Source organism: Petaurus breviceps, unplaced genomic scaffold, assembly GCF_028583685.1.
Source record: "Petaurus breviceps papuanus isolate PSGF00001 unplaced genomic scaffold, PetGlider_PUasm1.0 189, whole genome shotgun sequence".
NCBI classification, from domain to species: Eukaryota; Metazoa; Chordata; class Mammalia; order Diprotodontia; family Petauridae; genus Petaurus; species Petaurus breviceps.
This window is the reverse complement of record NW_027185809.1, coordinates 12955910-12972900: the sequence shown is the minus strand read 5'-3', so window position 1 is coordinate 12972900 and position 16991 is coordinate 12955910. Positions and strand designations below refer to the sequence as shown.

The 16991-nt window shown below is 40.1% G+C and overlaps 1 protein-coding gene across 1 annotated transcript in view; it reads left to right on the top strand.

Annotated features, from left to right (window-relative positions):
• The window catches only part of ESRRB (estrogen related receptor beta), a 75399-nt gene that overhangs the window by 51049 nt on the left and 7359 nt on the right, over positions 1–16991 (top strand). The window contains exon 5 of the mRNA XM_069091686.1: positions 16590–16859. Within this exon, the coding sequence (XP_068947787.1) occupies positions 16590–16859 (270 nt within the window). The remainder of the gene's footprint in view (positions 1–16589; positions 16860–16991) is intronic.

Here is a 16991-nt window from a genome sequence, read left to right as displayed (position 1 = left end):
GCAGATGCAAAGGGAAAGGGAATAACCATGAATATGATGCTTACTATATGCCAGGTACTGTCTTAAGCCCTTTTTACAAATATTATCTCATTTTATTCTTTATTCTACCTGCGAGGTAGATGCTGTTATTATCCCAATTATATTATATTATATTATATATTATTATCCCAAATATATTATATATCCCAATTATAATCCCAAGGCAGACAGAGGTTAAGTGACTTGTCCAGGGTCACACAGCTAGTGCCTGAGATGGACATAGAGCATGTTGGACCTAGAATCAGATTTAAACTAGGTTTAAACCCCCAAATGAGAAAATGTAGCTAAAGTACTTGGTAAATTTTAAAGTATTTTACGTCGGTTATCATTTTTATTAAGGGTATAGATAAAATTAATTAGCATAAACTCAGACTGCTAGAGGTAAATCCTATCTTAATAGCAGTACCGTCCGATGTGCTTAATGTTTTTATCTTTTATTTCCGAGAGATATTATATCATAATGGTTAGAGAACCAGCCTCCAACCCTGGAAGATATGGTATAAGTCCCATCTCTGACATATGCATACTGACTGTGTAATCCTGGGCAAATTATTTAATCTCTCAATGGCCAAGATTGAGATAAATGTGTTCATTTATCAAATCAATTAGAGTAACTATTTGAGAGCCTGAAATTCTCACCAGGAAGTTTTCATTCTAATCACATATTCAATCCAAAGTTTGCTTGTTTTTCTAATTATTATCTTCACTTTTCTTCTACCCACTACTGAATTTACCTACATTTTTTATCTTCCCTAATATGAGGGTGAGATCCTTGAGTGTAGGAATTAGTTTTTTTTCCTATTTGTATATCCAGTTCATAGCATAGTAGTTGACACAGAATAAATATTTAACAAATGCTTTTAAAATTCATTCATGTATCTACTTTCATTTCTGAATTTGTCTTCCCCTTCCCTACATAGGGAATCATTCCATGTAACAGAGATTTTAAAAAGAAAGAGGAGGGAAAAAAGCAATTCAGCAAAAGCAACACATCAAGCATGTGAGATACTATTCAGTGTCCCCAAAAGTCTCAATGATGTTTTAAGTTTTAACCTGGCAGGTGATTCCTCATATCCATGGTGCTCCATCTCTGAAAAGATGAGAGTGGTAACTTTCTTCAACCCCCTCTGGAGACAAGTCTACAGCAAACATTTTTTAAAATTTATTTATTTACTTTTAGTTTACAGCATTCAGTTCCACAGTATCTTGAGTTCCAAATTTTCTCTTCCTCCTTCTCCTCCCACCTCCCCTCCCCTCCATGGTGGCATGCAATAGATTCAAACATTTTTGGACGAATTGACTTAACCCAATTGTGATCAATGACAAAACCCAGCTGAATATTTTTGTCCATCAGCCCCTAAGGAAGCAAAACAGACAGTGCTCTGTCTAGGAGTGGGCCCCATGGCAGCCCTGTTTCATTTGTCCTCCCTCCCCAACCATGGGTTACCAATCTTTTCTGAATCCCTGCACCCTTTGAGATTTTCATTAAATCTTCTCATACCCATTTATTTAATATGAAATGAAATGAATTTTAGTTTGCCATGCAAACACAGTAGGACTATATTTTTGTTGAGATGTGTGATGTATTATATGTACATGAATATGTCAGAAAAGATGATTGGCCAAATCTTGATTTTGTTCATTTATTTCAATAAACCCCCTTGAACAAAAATACCTAAAATACATTATATATATATACATATTATAAAATACATAAGAAATAAAATAGTTAATTGATTTCGATAGGATAATATAAATATTTAACAAATATCCATACTTCCAATTTAGCAAGCTTCTCATATTCCTGGAGTGCATGCTGGGATTCCTTGGATTCCTCATGTTGGGAGATCCTTTCCTAGACAGAGACTAGAACTCCTTAGGTTTTTCAAGGATAGACCATGGAGAAAGAGCTCCATCACCTAATCCACAAAAAAATACTCAAACTCAGAATGTGTGCAGGCTCTGTGTTTGGTGGGGGGGGGGGGGGAGGGGAAGGGGAGGAAAGGAAACCATACATGGCACCCAAGCAGTTCTTGAGGGGTCTTATAGTCTAGTTTCGGAACAACCCCCCCCCCCACAACACACACATACACATCCATACACACACATGAAAAGACAACTAATGAGGCAAGATGTAATTTATTGCCAAATGAGTGAAATGCAGACAAGAAATATTAGAGTTTCAGAGAGTGAAAGGGCTCTATGAGCTAGGCTATATCATGAGGATTTCATGGAGAGAGAGGGGAGAGAAACTCAATCTTCACTTATAGGTAAGATACTGACCAACAAAGGGGAGAGAGAGGGAAGAGGGGTCTGAGTGAAGACACAGTGAACAAGGGGACGATGAAGAGACCGTGTCTGAAGTGAAAGGGGGTAGCAAATTCTCAGTTACCATTCCCTTCCTGCTCTCCAAATTTCTAAGGACACAGAACCCCATTCACAAGTGTAAGTTGTAAAATCTGACACCAAGAAATAAGCCGAACATTAGACTGAACGAAATCCTGCCTGTGCAGCAAGGATAGCTCCTTAGAGACAGGCCCTACATAAATTAACAGTATCATTACCACTTAATTAAGGGCCAGGTCTGCACCTAAACATGTGTTTTTGTCTTGTATTTTTTTTTTTTTTGCTCAGGGGAAAAACCCGAGTCCTTAAAGGGCCTGTGGCCCAGCATTCTTTCTAGGTGAGGGAGAGAAGATTAAACAGAGAGCCCATGCCTACAACCAAGAATGGGAATTACTTGATTAATTGCATTCAACAAACATTATTAGCTCAATATCCTCCCCAGGCAGCTTGGAGGCCTTCCCTTTCCAGGGAGGTCTCCCCTTCTCTCTTGTCACTCCCTGCGCTGCCCCACCTCCCTACCACCCCTGCATCTATCACTCCTGCCATTAGCATGCAGCATAGGAGGGGCCACCTGGAGAGGCCTCCTTACTGACAAGGGAGGCTCTGGGAGATTCTCCTCCCAGGGTAGCCACTGTCTCTCTCTCCCCAGGAAGACAAGAGCGCCAGCAGATGATGAAATATGGGGAACCGAGTGACAGCAGCTGTGTCTGGAGTGGCCTCAGATCCTATAATTACATCTCCCTTTATTACCTCTGCTAATGGCCCTCCAGGACGACAGAAACGATAATAAATTAACAGATTATGAACTCTACTTGCCACAAATTATGTGTTTTTTTTTTAATTCTGGGAGCTCATACTGCCAAAGCACAGAGAGAGGGAGAAAAAGAGCTTGAATGTCACTACTTCAGCCAGTACCGATAAAGCAACTTTTCTGGGACTTATATGGGTCTGAAGAGGAGTTTCCTGCCTGTCTCCTAGACTGTAGCACTTCCAGGGAGGGCCTATGATACAAGAGCCCATGCCATCCCAGGGGTGGCAAGCAGTGGAGGAATTGATGAACCCCTGTCCTAAGAGAAACTCAATGTACTTCCTTGGGGGAGGGACTACTGGTCAAACAGGGGAATTCTGAATCTCTTTTTAGGGAAAGGGACAAGTCGTGGGTGTGACTCAGACCTTAAACTCAACAGGCTTTTATTAGGAGAAAGCTTATTGTGGTTTGAAAGTATGATCACAGGGGCAACTAGGTAGTACAGTAAATGGAGCATCGGCCCTGGAGTCAGGGGGACCTCAGTTCAAATCTGGCCTCAGATACTTATTAGCTCTGTGACCTTCAGCAAGTCACTTAACCCCAGCCCTGGAGTCAGAAGGACCTGAGTTTAAATCTGAACTCAAATACTTGCTATCTGTGTGAACCTAGGGAAGTCACTTAATCCTGATTGCTTCCAAGAAAAAAAAGATAAAATATGATTTAAGATTTTAGAACCAAAAATGGCCTAAGTGTCACCTCAGGGCCATTGAGTTGAAGTCCCTCATTTTACTGGTAAGGAAATTAAATTATATTAACTAAATATTAATATTAATTAAATATTTATATAGCATTATAAACTTTACATATATCAGAGCAGGAGTGTCAAAATCACTTAGAAAGGGATTCCAGGCTCTCCAATATTGACTTAGAAAACCACAAGTTACCATTATCTGTGTTGTAGTATATTTCTTTTTATTTTGTTAAATACATCCCAATTATATTTTATTTAACTTGATTTGGTCTGCATGCAGGAATGTTATGGTGCCTGCATGTTTGACACCTCTGTATTAGAGGTAAGCGCTATTATTGTCATCTACCCCATTTTTACAGATAAGGAAACTGAGGCTGAGAGAGAGATTAAGTGACTTGCCAAAGGTCACATAGCTAGGAAGTATCTGAGGCAGGATTTGAACACAGGTTCAAACTCCAAGTCCAGATTTCTACCTATTGTGCTACTGCCGCATAGAGTTTAAGCCTAGATAATTCAAGTCATACAGCTAGTAAGTGCCTAAAGCTAGTTTTTAACTCAGGTCTCCCTGACTCAAAGTCCAGTAACATTTCCACCCTGATGCAAAGCCTCTAGTACATTGAACTGGGAATCAAAAGAGCCAGATGCTGGTTTTAATTCAGTCACTATGTGACCTCAGACAAGTTACTTAAGTGAATTTTGATTTTCTATTTTTAAAAAATGTGAATAATATTCCCTGCTCTGCCCTATCTCACAGTTTTGTTTCAGACATCAATGAAATAATGAATGTGAAAGCAGTTTATAAACCCTAAGTTGTATGACCCTAAGTGAGTCTTTTTTTTTTTTTTAGCAATCGGGGTTAAGTAACTTGCTCAAGGTTACACAGCCAGTTATTTCTGGGTGTGGTGCTAAGTATCTGAGCCCAGATTTGATTCCCAGGGCATCCTGACACTGGGGCCAGTGCTCTTACTTGCTGTGCTACCTGGCCGCCCCAACCTAAGCAAATCTTTTAACCTTGATGACCCTAATCTGTGAAATAGGGATAATAATTGCACTCACCTCACTCACTTCCTATTGTCAGGATCAAATGAGGTAATAGATGCAAAATGCTTTGAAAATCTTCTAGATTCTCTATTGAAATTTGTACCCCCAGAGCCTAGTATAGTGCCTGGCACATGATAGGTACTCAATAAATGCTTATTGATTGATTAATGTTGATTATTATTCTCTAAAACATGATATGAATTTTAAAACTTCTTAATTATTAAAATATGAGCACTTTGAGAGCAGGGACCAGCTTATGCCTTTTTTTGTATCTTCAGCGTTTGGCACACTGCCTGGAATATTGTAGGTGCTTAATAAATGCTTGTTGATTGTCTGGAACATAGTTGTCACTTAATAAATGCTTATTGACTGTTTTTTTAATGTAAGTTATTATTATTATAAAACATTATACCAATTAAAGCTATTCTTACTGTTTTCATTATTAAGGAATTATTATCATCATTATTATTGAGAACTTATTAGACAATGAATCTCAGAGCTTGAAGGGACCCTAAAAATCACTTATTGAACTCCTACCTGAAGCATGAATCCATTAAACAGAATCTCTAAACCAAAATTATCTAGCCTCTGAATATCTCCAGTAATAGGTGAGCTCACTACCTACTTCCTGAAGATAATATTAACAATAATATCTTATAAATAGCACTTTAAGATGTACAAAGTAATTGGGTATCACAAATATCTAATTTGTAATTAGATATCACAAATGTCTAATTTGTAATAGATATCAGAAATGTCTAATTTGCAATTAGATATCACAAATATCTCACTATATTCTAATAGCTACCATGCCAAACTTTCGATTTTTGAAAACAACCATGATGTCTCCTCCCCAAAGTTTTCTTTCCTTGAACACATCTCCAATTCCTCTGATTCATCTTGCTCACAGAACACGGTTTTTAATAATCTCACCATCCTGATCATCCATCTTTGAACATACTCTAGCTAATTATTTCAAGTCAGTAAACATGTAGTGCCTACTATGTGTATAGTAAACACTGAGCTAAGCACTGGGTGAGATACTAAGTTTAAATAAGCCATGTTCCTATCCTGCCCTTATGGTATGTAAGATACAAATAATGATAATGTGAAATTATATGGTGAGTACTTCAGAGTTGCATACAAAGTATTATGTTATGACTCAAGGGGAAAAAAAAGCATGACTAACTGAAGGCTTTCTAGAAGAGGTGGCATTTGAGTTTGACCCTGAAGAATGGATTCAGCAGCTAGAAGACATGAAAGGCATTCTCAATATAAAGAACGGCATGAGTAAAGGCATGTGAGAAGGAAAGTGCTAGGCTCATATGGCGGTCATCCAGTTTAACTGGAACATGGGATATGTGAAGAGAAGCAAGCTAGAAAGGCAAAATTATGGCACTTTGTGGATCTGACTGCCAGGAAAATGAGTTTGAGCATTACTCAATAAGCAGTAAAAACTATTGAAGGATTTTGAGAAAAGGAGTGATGTGACTAGATCTGTATTTAAAAAGATTGCTCCAGCAGTGGGATGATGGATAAATTAGATGGGAAATAACTAAGATGAAGTGAGACTTGTGATTTTTATTGTTTGTCCTTTGTTCCTGAAGAGGACCAATGACATCAGGAGGGTCAGTTCTTAACTCGTAAGTGAATTGGATTTAAGTGAGGCAGGACTATGCAAAGTCATCAGCCTCACTTTCTTCTCCAGAATCATCGGAGTCCAGTGTCAAGACATAAGTCAAGATGGCTGGTGATAGTCCAAGACTTGTTGTATAGCTATTAAAAAAGCCAGGTGGGTGGCAATGAGGTCCCATACACGACAGGGGAGTGAAGGAGAACTATGTGAATACTGTGGAAGTAGAATTGATTTGTTCACTTGTTTCAGTCATATCCAATTCTTTCTGACCCCATTTGGGGTTTTCTTGGAATATAGTGGGGTGGTTTGCCATTTCCTTCTCAGTTCATTTAACAATTGAAGAAACTGAGGCAAATGGGGTTAAATGACTTGCCCAGGGTCCCACAGATAGTAAGTGCCTGAGGCTGGATTTGAACTCATGAAGATGAGTCTTTCTCACTCCAGACCTGGTACTTTATCCATTGAGCCACTTAGTTGCCTGAGGATTGACCATATTTGTTAAAATTAGGTGTGAGGAAAGGGAAGGGCCAAAGCTAACAAACAAGGTCCTGAATGTGATTGCTTTGGTCAATAACAGTGCCACCAGCAGGAACAGTGAAATAATCATAACTAGCATTTATACAGTGCTTTGAAGTTTACAAAACACTTTATTTCTGTGTATTAGCTTAAAACAACCCTGTAAGGAGGAGGAAGCTAGCTTAAGAGGTTAAGTGACTTACCCAAGATCACCCAGCCAGTAGGTAGCTAAGGCAGGATTCAACCCCAGATCTTCCTGAATTCAGGTCCATTACTCTTTCTGCTAAACCAAGAGGTGGAATAGGGCTAGAGGGAAAGGGAAGAAGCTAAAGGCCCAGTTTGTTGATGTTGAAGGACTGATGAGTCCTTCAGGCACTTGTCTCTATACCTCCTAAAATGTGGCATCCAGAAATGAACATAATGAAGGAGAACCTCCTCCTCTCTTTCTGACATGATTCCTTATTCCAAGTAGCCTATGAAGGCTTTGAGTTTATTGTCCATTAAATTTCCAAGTCTTTTTTCCCCACATGAACTACTATCTAATCATGTTTCTCTCATCTTGCAGTTGGGTTGTTGATTGTTTAGAAACCCAAGTACATAACTTTACTTTTTTCCTTATTAAATTTCACTTTATTAGATATAACCATGATTCTATCCAATCATGATCTTTTCTGAATTCTGATTTAGCTGGATGTCAGCCGGTCCTCTCAGCTAGGTGTCATCCACGAATTTAATAAGCATCCTTGGCTTTATCTAAGTCATTGACAAAATGTTCGACAGAACATGGCCAATAGCAGACTCCTGTGCTATTACATTGGAGAGCTCCCTCCTTGTTGGAAATTAGTGATCTTTTGGGTCAACCAGCTCTAACGCTACCCAAGTCCGCCAGGATTTAGTGTGAGGACAAATGTGTTGCCCAAGTCCAGATACTGCCCTAAGTCTATGATATTTCTATGATCTGGTCTTGACTTTTCTCTTGCCACTGAACTCTGATGACTCTGGAGTTAAGAATGAAGCTGATGAATTTGCACAGACTGCTCTGCCTCACCTAAATCCCATTCATGCACAAGTTAAGACATTACCCTCGTGATGTGATTGATCCTTTTCAAGAATGAAGATTTCCTTGACCTAGAAAACCTGTTGAAATACGGAATGAGGTTAGCTTGACTTGGCTTGTTCCTAGGGAACCTCTCCTGGCTCATGGTGACCAGTGCTTCCTTTTTTAAGTTCTCATATACATGGCCCTTGTTCATCTTTCTGAGAGTTTTGCTAAGGGTACATGTCTAGCTCTCTAGTCTATAATTTGTGGATTCTACCTTTTTCCTCTCCTAAAAAATAAAGGTTCCATTTTCCTATCCCCATCCCAGTGGTGCCTTATTTGTTATGATTCCTTAAAAATTCCCTGTTGTCAACAACAGTGGTTCAGCAATTATAAGTTAGAGGCATTTTTTAAAGTTTTATTGATGTTATATTTTGATGTCATAAACATAGATTATCTCCACTTTTTGAGAGGTCTCTTGTAACAAAATAAAGCAGTTAAGTAAAACTAATATTACTTTGATCTTATCTGAAAGTGTGTACATATTTCATATCTATAGTCCTCTCTTTCTCTATTTAAAAAATTAACAGAAATATATTTTCTCTCCTTCCCACTTTCTAACCCACTGGAAAAATGAAAGAAAAAAATTTCTTATAACAAATGTGCATATTCAAGCAAAACAAATTTCCATGTGTTTTTGAAATAATTTATTTCCTCATTTTAAAAAGCATAATAGTATTTCCATCACATTTATTGCTAGCTGTTTTAGTTGCAAAGAATTGCTACTAAAGTATATTTCATTCTCCAGACTCTCGGCATTAGACCATCTTTGCCCACCTTCCCACTTGTTTTCTCCTTTGATGGCCAATTTCACTGTTGTTCATGCTGTACCAGCTGTTGTCCATGATGTCTGATGTGACAGTTATATTTGGGTACTTTTATCCATCACCCACCCTTCTGGTCACTTTAGCAAATCTCCAGTCAAAAGTATTCTTTCAAGTTCTCAATAGCTGGCCAAGAAATTAGCAGAACTTTATCTTGACCTACAGAGTCTGATCTACAGAACCAAGTACTACTCTCTAGGAGCATGTTCCTCAATCCTCTTTTCTATTCTAAAATCTTCACTTTTAAAGTAGTGAGGAAGGAGAGAGGACCCCTCTCTTTGACCCACTTGAAGGGTCAAGCTTCCAGAGATGACAGAAATGGATGGGATCAAGGGTACAAGTAATGGGGTTGGCATTAGCAAGGGGAAAGGCCACATCTTCCTTGAGACATATTCTACTTAGTTCTGTAGGTCAATACTAGGCGCAATGGATGGAAATTATATTGAGGCGCATTTAGACTGATGTAAGGAAAAAATTGCCAATTATTTGAGTTGTCTAAAAGTAGAATGGGTTACCTCAGGAATTAGAGAGACTCCCTTTACTGGAGAGCTTCAGGAGGAGACTTATTGTTCAGTAATTTTTCAGTCATGTCCAACTCTTTGTGACCCCATTTGAGGTTTTCTTGGTAAAGTTCCTGTAGTCGTTGGTCATTTCCTTTTTTAGTTCTTTTTAGAGGTGAGGAAACTGAGGCAAACAGGGTTACATGCCTTGGCCAGGGTCATTCATCTAGTAAGTGTCTGAACTCAGGAAGAGACTTCCTGACTTAGCACTCTATGTACGGCGCCACCTAGCTGCATTAAGGGAGACTAGATAACCATTTTTTGAGATTTTGTAGAAGGGATTCCAGGTCCAGTGTGGGTTATGTGAGAGGTCTCTTCTAACTGATGTGCTAGCATGTCACGTATTTTCTTCCTGGGTCCAATAACTGATTTTCTTGTTCTTGTTTACACCTATGAATTCTTGTTATAATTCTGTGGTACCTAAAATTCCTTTTCTTATTCAAAAGGTGCAAATCTACTTTTTATGCCAAGAGCCCCATACCACTTAGGGATCTTATCAATCAGTCCAATGATTCAGATAATTTCTTTTTTTTATCTTTCATTTCTGTGTCCTGTTCTCACGCTCTTGACATTGGTTAAGGTTTTCTCTCTTCCACCTCAGATTATTCTTTTCCATTGATTCTTGTTTGGATCATTTCTTTCAAAGGACACAGAAAGGAGAGGGGAAGTCACCATTGCTCTCCTGGAATGGCATCCAAAAGGCCCTTGAATATGCATATGGGAAGAGTTTGGAATGAGGGTTGGGTTAGAATGGAGCCAAGGAAAAGGAGAGATCAGAAGCAGTTACTCATACTAGTAATGTTTAAGTTCTCTTCACAGCTTTTGCTACACAAGGTAGGCACATAATCACAATACAATATAAACTTCAATGGGATCACCTGTTTCCCTAAAGGCAAGACCACTTGCCACTACACATACACATGAACACACACATACACACACACACACTACACAATATGCAGAGGCCACTGACTTTAAAATAGTCCAAGAGTAGAAGAAATGCTTGTTCAGGTTGACTTTGAACAGGATGGTTTCCAAGGTCCCATCCAACTCCGAAATTCTGTGGTCCTTAACACGAGGTAAGTCTCCATAGGAATGCCCTCTCAAGTAATGAGGGAGCCAATGGCTATTAGACAGAATTCATGCTATCTAAAATCTTTCTAGTTTATTTTCCTGATTACACCAGCAGGACATTGCTTGGCATTTTTCCTCCATTTCCAAAGGTCTTGCCCCCTATTTTATTCTGACTTTATTCCTTCTCCTTCCTCTTCTGCCACCTCTTCAACTCAATGGTCTATCGATTCTTTTCCCTTCTGCCCCCTACTCTTTCTCTTCCTTCTGCCTGTCTACCTTCTATCCTCCCCCCAACCCCTATCCCCAATCCAACATATTCCAATACACACACTCATGTGCCTGCTGATGGGTATCTGTTAATTAATGTAGCCGGAAGCCTCTCTCCTCTTCGGTGGCCTGATAAGGAAAATTGGATGTCCATCCCTAGATTCTCCATTATCGCCTCCCACTTCCCCTGGCAACTATAGGCATGCACACATCCTCTCACACTAACAGCATTGTGATAAATACATAATCACCTGCCCCTCTCCTTGCTACTGCATCTTTGACTGAGATAACACATATATCAAAACCCAATGCATGGCCAGTCAATATAGCAATCATCAGCTCTTTTGTTAATTGCTGACTTGATAACAAGGAACATCAAATGATCATTGAAGACCCAGGCTCTGCAGATCCAGCTGCGGCCATAAGGATGCTCAGACAAGGAGGATGCTGGGGAATCTGTATAATTCACTCCCTGAGTATGAGCCTCTGCTACAAGGAGCTCCAAAGAAGGTTGAGCAAATGAATGCTGGGAAGCAGGGCGGTATGGTGAAAAGAGCATTGAAATCAGAAGACTTGGTGTTACTCCTACATGACCCAAAGTAATCAATCTATCAAGCCAGTTAACTTCTAAGGGCCTCAGTTTCCTCATATGACAAGTGAAGTGGTTGGACTAAATGGCCTCTAAGGTCCTTTCTGGCTCTAACATTGTGATTCCCTTTTGGGGAGAAGGAAAGAGGAAAAGGAAAAGTACATTTATTTATAGAAGATAAAATCCATTTATAGAAGAGGGTTAGTAACAGGCCAGGGTAGAGGGCACAGGGAGGTAAAGGATAAAAATAGATGAGGGGGAGAGCCAAAGACACTTGAAAAGAAAAAGCATGCAAATACCCCTGTGACGTTCACAATTTAACTTCCCTAGAAATAACTAAAGGGCACACAAGGTCTATTTGTATGCAAATTGGCATTTGCTGTGGTCAGTACTTTGGGGCACTTAGGTGGTACAGCATATAGACCGCTGACTCTGGAGTGGGTAAGACCTGAGACACTTATCAAACATATGATTCTGGGCAAGCAATTTAACCTTGATCTGCCTAGTTTCCTTATCTGTAAAATGGAGATCATAGTGGCACCTAACTCTCAGGGTTTTTGCGAGGATAGAAAAAGATAACATTTGTAAAATGATTTCAGATATTTGTAAAACACAACAGAAATTCTGGCTATAAGAGATGGGGTGGGGGAGGAGAAAGAAATAGTGTGGATTATCCAAGACAATTCATAGATCCTCAGAGAATGCCAACATTAGCTGGATTTGGTTTTGGCCAATGTTTTATGAAATCTTTTGGCCCCAGACTTTCTCTTCCTAATTTTATCTTGTCAAGGTTAATATTCAAAGAAGTCTGTGTCTTCTGAGCACACAGAGAAAAGGAAACTCAAAGCATGGGGATGAGGGTCTGAGAGTAGCCATCTAAAAGTCTCTGGGTCATGAAAGAAAGTAACCTGAGATTTATCCTGGTTAGTAGACTGATGATGCATGGAATCACAGAACTATAAAATAAAATATTCAGAACAAACTGAAAATATTATATTCATTGTATACCCCCAGACAAAGAATCATAGACTGTCAAATGCTGAAAGGGACTTTGGTGGTAATCTGTTCCCACCTGGTCATCTTCTAAATAAGAAACAGACTGAGAAATGAAGTGACTTACCAAGATCAGAGAAGGGTGTGACAGTCAGAACAATTCAATTCAGTTCAGTTTAACAAACAGTTCTTGTAACCATGTGCAGAAAGTGCCTTTCCCAGACTAGACCAAAACTCAGCTCTCCTTTATTCCTAGTTTAGAGTAGCACCAGGTAGAGAGATAGGTGGTGCAGTGACTAGAGAACCCGCCCTGGAATCAAGAAAATCCATCTTCAAAAGTTCAAATCCAGCCTCAGACACTTACTAGGTGTGTGACCCTGGGCAAGTGTGATAGTAATGGCATTTAAAGATTCCCCTGTATTGGCTTAGTTTTTCAAACTGATTGTGTTAAAACCCAGAGTTTGTTAATCCCACCTGTGGGATGGACTTGTTGATGTGAAAAGAAAGTCCTGAACTGGGAGGAGCTGGTGACGTAGATTTGGAGAGACAAGAGAGAGGCAGAAGAACTTTTTTTTTGGAAGCAGCACCTCATGGAGGCAGAGAGAGACTGAGAGGATTGTTGAGTGCCGCTTTGAATCGCCCTGGACTTTTGAGACCTGCCCCCTGAGCTGCCAAGGACTGAGGAGACATGGCTGTTTTGCTGGTACTTTGTCTGTCTGTTTTGATGTTGTTTTGCCAGATTTGTCCACTGGTGAAAGACAGTCCTGTTGAAGAAGTCCTGGAACCTGGCTTTTGGTTAAGAAGCCCTGAGACTGTCCTGCAGACAGAGAGTAAATACTGTCCACTGGTGAAGGACAGTGCTGTTGTTGCAGGGGTCTGGAGACTGTCCTGCAGACAGAGTGAATACTGTCCACTGGTGAAGGACAGTACTGTTGTTGCAGGGGTCTGGGAACCTTTCTGTTGGTTCAGAAGCCCTGAAGAAGGATTTTCTCATTGTATGTTTACAGAAATCCTGGAAGAGGGTTTTGCTAATGTTTTCAGGGGTTCTAGGACTGTTCTACAGACAGAGGATGAATTAATGAAGGGACTGGCAATGTATCTTATGGCCTTGCTAAGCCTTGTCTCCCCAGGAACTAAGATTGCTGAGAACTTGCCTGTGTCAAGATGAAGAAAAGACCTCCATTTGGGTATTAAGTGCTGTGCTTAAACTTGATGTAACTCTGGGGTAGATTCAATTGTGATCCAGGGGTGGGGAACTTTTGACCTTTTTGTGTTCTATGGTTGAACAAGTGAATGTACTTTACTTATGTTTGGAAACTAATCTCCATTTGAGAAGAGGGGCTTTGTGGTGGACTAAATGAAGGTATAGCCTAGGGGTGGAGAAGTATTTAGACCAGGGACTTTGTAATTGATTGAATGATTGGAAGGTCCTGGGGTGGGGTAGTCCTTGGAGATTATTTAATCACATTTAGTAAATGCTGTATTTGGAATAATGTCATGTTTTGATCTTCTCTGTTCTTGGTTGGTCACTGAATAAAATGGAGAGCACCTATGCTGGTATTTTGAACCTTGGGAAGTTGCCTTTCCTTGGCATTACATTACAGCAAGTCACTTAACTTTGCTTGCCTCAGTTTCCTCATCTGTAAAATTAGTTGGAGAAGGAAATGGCAAATCACTCCAGTATCTTTGCCAAGAAAACTTCAGATGGGATCATGAAGAGTCAGGCACAACTTAAAAATGGTCGAAAGAGAGAGAGTCAGGGCAGCTAGGTGGCGCAGTGAATAGAGCAACATCCCTGGAGTCAGGAGGACCTGAGTTCAAATCCAGCCTCCTACACTTAACACACAAAATAACTAGCCGTGTGACCTTGGGGAGGTCACTTAAACCCAATTGCCTTGCTTTCCCCCCTCCAAAAAAGAAAAAAAAAGAGAGAGCAGCACCAGCACTTATATTCAGGAGAATTCTGTTCTTTCTTCCCAAAGTACAAGATTTAATCACTTTGCCATCCCTTAACTACCTCAGTAGCTTTCTCCTTTTTTGTCACTTTTCCTTTGACCACAGAAACAGTAGCCTTAACTTCAAAAATCAATCGATCAATCAGTTGTGTCAGACACTGTGCTAGTTGATGGGGATATGAAGACAGAAATGAAAAAAGATCCTCCCTCAAGGGGCTTGCATTCTATTAGTAGAGACAACATATATGGAAACCTCTCTCTGTCTCACTTTCCTGCTTTGTAAAATGAGAATAATAATAGAACCTACCTCACAGGGTTGCTATGAGGAGAAATTGACATAACATTTGTGAAGTGCTTTGCAAACAGTATTATCATTATTTACACATGAAAGGAATAAATGCAAAATAAACATAAGATAGTCCGAAAGGAAAGCTGATGGAGGATGTATTAGAGAAAGGAGAGGTTGGAGGTAGGGAGACAAATTAGGATGCTATTGCAATGAATCAGAAGAAAGGTGATGAGAACCTGGACTGGAAGAGTATGTGTGAGTGGAGAGAAAAGGATGGATGGGAGAAATGTTGTGGGGGTAGGATTGACAAAACTTGACAACTGATTGGATATGGTGGAAGGGAAGAAGGAAAGGGAAGAATCTGGGATGGCACCAAGGTTTCAAGCCCGAGTGACTGGAAGAATTGTAGCACCATTAACAGAAATCTAGGAAGAAGGTAAGGTATTTATTGAGGAAAGAAGGGGATATATTTTGTTTTAGTCCAATCAGGTCTAGTTTTAAGGGAATTTTCAGCTGCCAATCTAAAGTAATCTTGACTTCTCAGTATTATAGGAGTGACTTGAAAGAAAAAAACCCATAACAACAAACATATAATTTCTTCATAAAGTCAGATCTAGATCATAGATATAGAGTGGAAGGGACACTAGAAATCATCTTATCCAAACCCCCTCATTTTACAGATAAGGGAAACTGAGGCCTGATGAGGTTAAGTAACTTGCCCACAGTCACATAGGTAGTAACTTACAGAGAGTATTTGAACTCAAGTCCATAGATTGAAAGTTCAATACTTTTTCCCCTGCAACATGCTTTTCATTCAACACAAATGAAATTCCACAGAAAAGCCTAAGAACTGAGTCAGACCAAAAGATCTAGGCACTACCTCAGTGCCCTCAGATGAGTCTAGAAATGAAGGCTGTCCACAGGAAGTAACAAATCACAGGAAGAAACCATGCCATCATTTAAAATTTCCAACTCTATCAGTTCACTGTTGGATGCCCTCTCCCCAACTTATTCCCATGATGCTAGGCAATCATATGCCACTTGTTTTTATATAATGCCACTTGTTCTTATATAATCTATATGCCATATATTCTTCCAGTAGTGATGTAACATCATCAGTAGGATTTGAGGTTAGGAGCAGGGTAGAGATGGGTTTTAGACCAAAGGATTTTAAGCTAGAAGAGACCCTTAAAATCATTCAGTTCAACCTTTCCATTCTATAGTATAAAGAAATGAAGGTCAAACAAGGTTATGACTTGCCCAAGGTTAATAAGTGCAAAGAAAGGATTTGAACCCCTAGGCTATTTGCCTGTAAACCCAGTGTATTTGCTACTACATAATGCTGCCTCTTAATATTTATCCCCATTTTACAGATGGGAAAACTGAAGAGGCTAAGTGATCAACAGCCACTGAGTGACAGAACTGACATTTAAACTAGGGCTTCCTTAATCATACAGATTCATACAAAATCCCGGAGGTAGAAAGGGCCTCAATGACCCTCTAGCCCATTCTGTACCTGACAAGAATCTCTTCCACAACATAACCAATGAGGAAGGACCTTCCTCCCAAGTCAGCCCATTCCACTTTTGGATAGCTCTGTTCGAACATTTTTTTTCCTTGAATCAAGTCTAATTTGCCTCTTTGCAATTTCTGCCCACCTATCACTCCTGGTTTTGCCCTGCATCCAGTACTACTGCCTTTCACACCACAGTAGGCTGTTTGGTAGCTGGCTGGCACCATCCTCCCCTTTACCTTTCCAGAAAAGCATTGGCTACATTAGAGACCACTTGGCAAATGCTTCTCTCCCTGACTTTAGTTTGACCAGGCTCTTGTGTTTTGGCTTTCTCGCTCTTCTAAACCAGGGTTCTCAAACCTCTCCCTGGGAGACCAGATGAGCCTGCTGCAGAGTGCCTGGATGGAGATCCTCATCCTGGGCATTGTGTACCGCTCCTTACCTTATGATGACAAATTGGTGTACGCCGAGGACTACGTCATGGATGAGGAGCACTCCCGCCTCACGGGACTGCTAGAGCTCTACTTGGCCATCCTGCAGTTGGTGCGCAGGTACAAGAAGCTCAAGGTAGAGAAAGAAGAGTTTGTGACCCTCAAGGCCCTCGCCCTCGCCAACTCAGGTAATGGTCCCGGCTACATTTGCACAAGCCAGGGAGACCCTTGGGGTAGGGGAAAGTGGAGGATATGGGCAACCGTATCAGTTTAGAGTCTAGAACAGAGCTCTTGGGTCCTGGAATCCTGATATGGGCAAC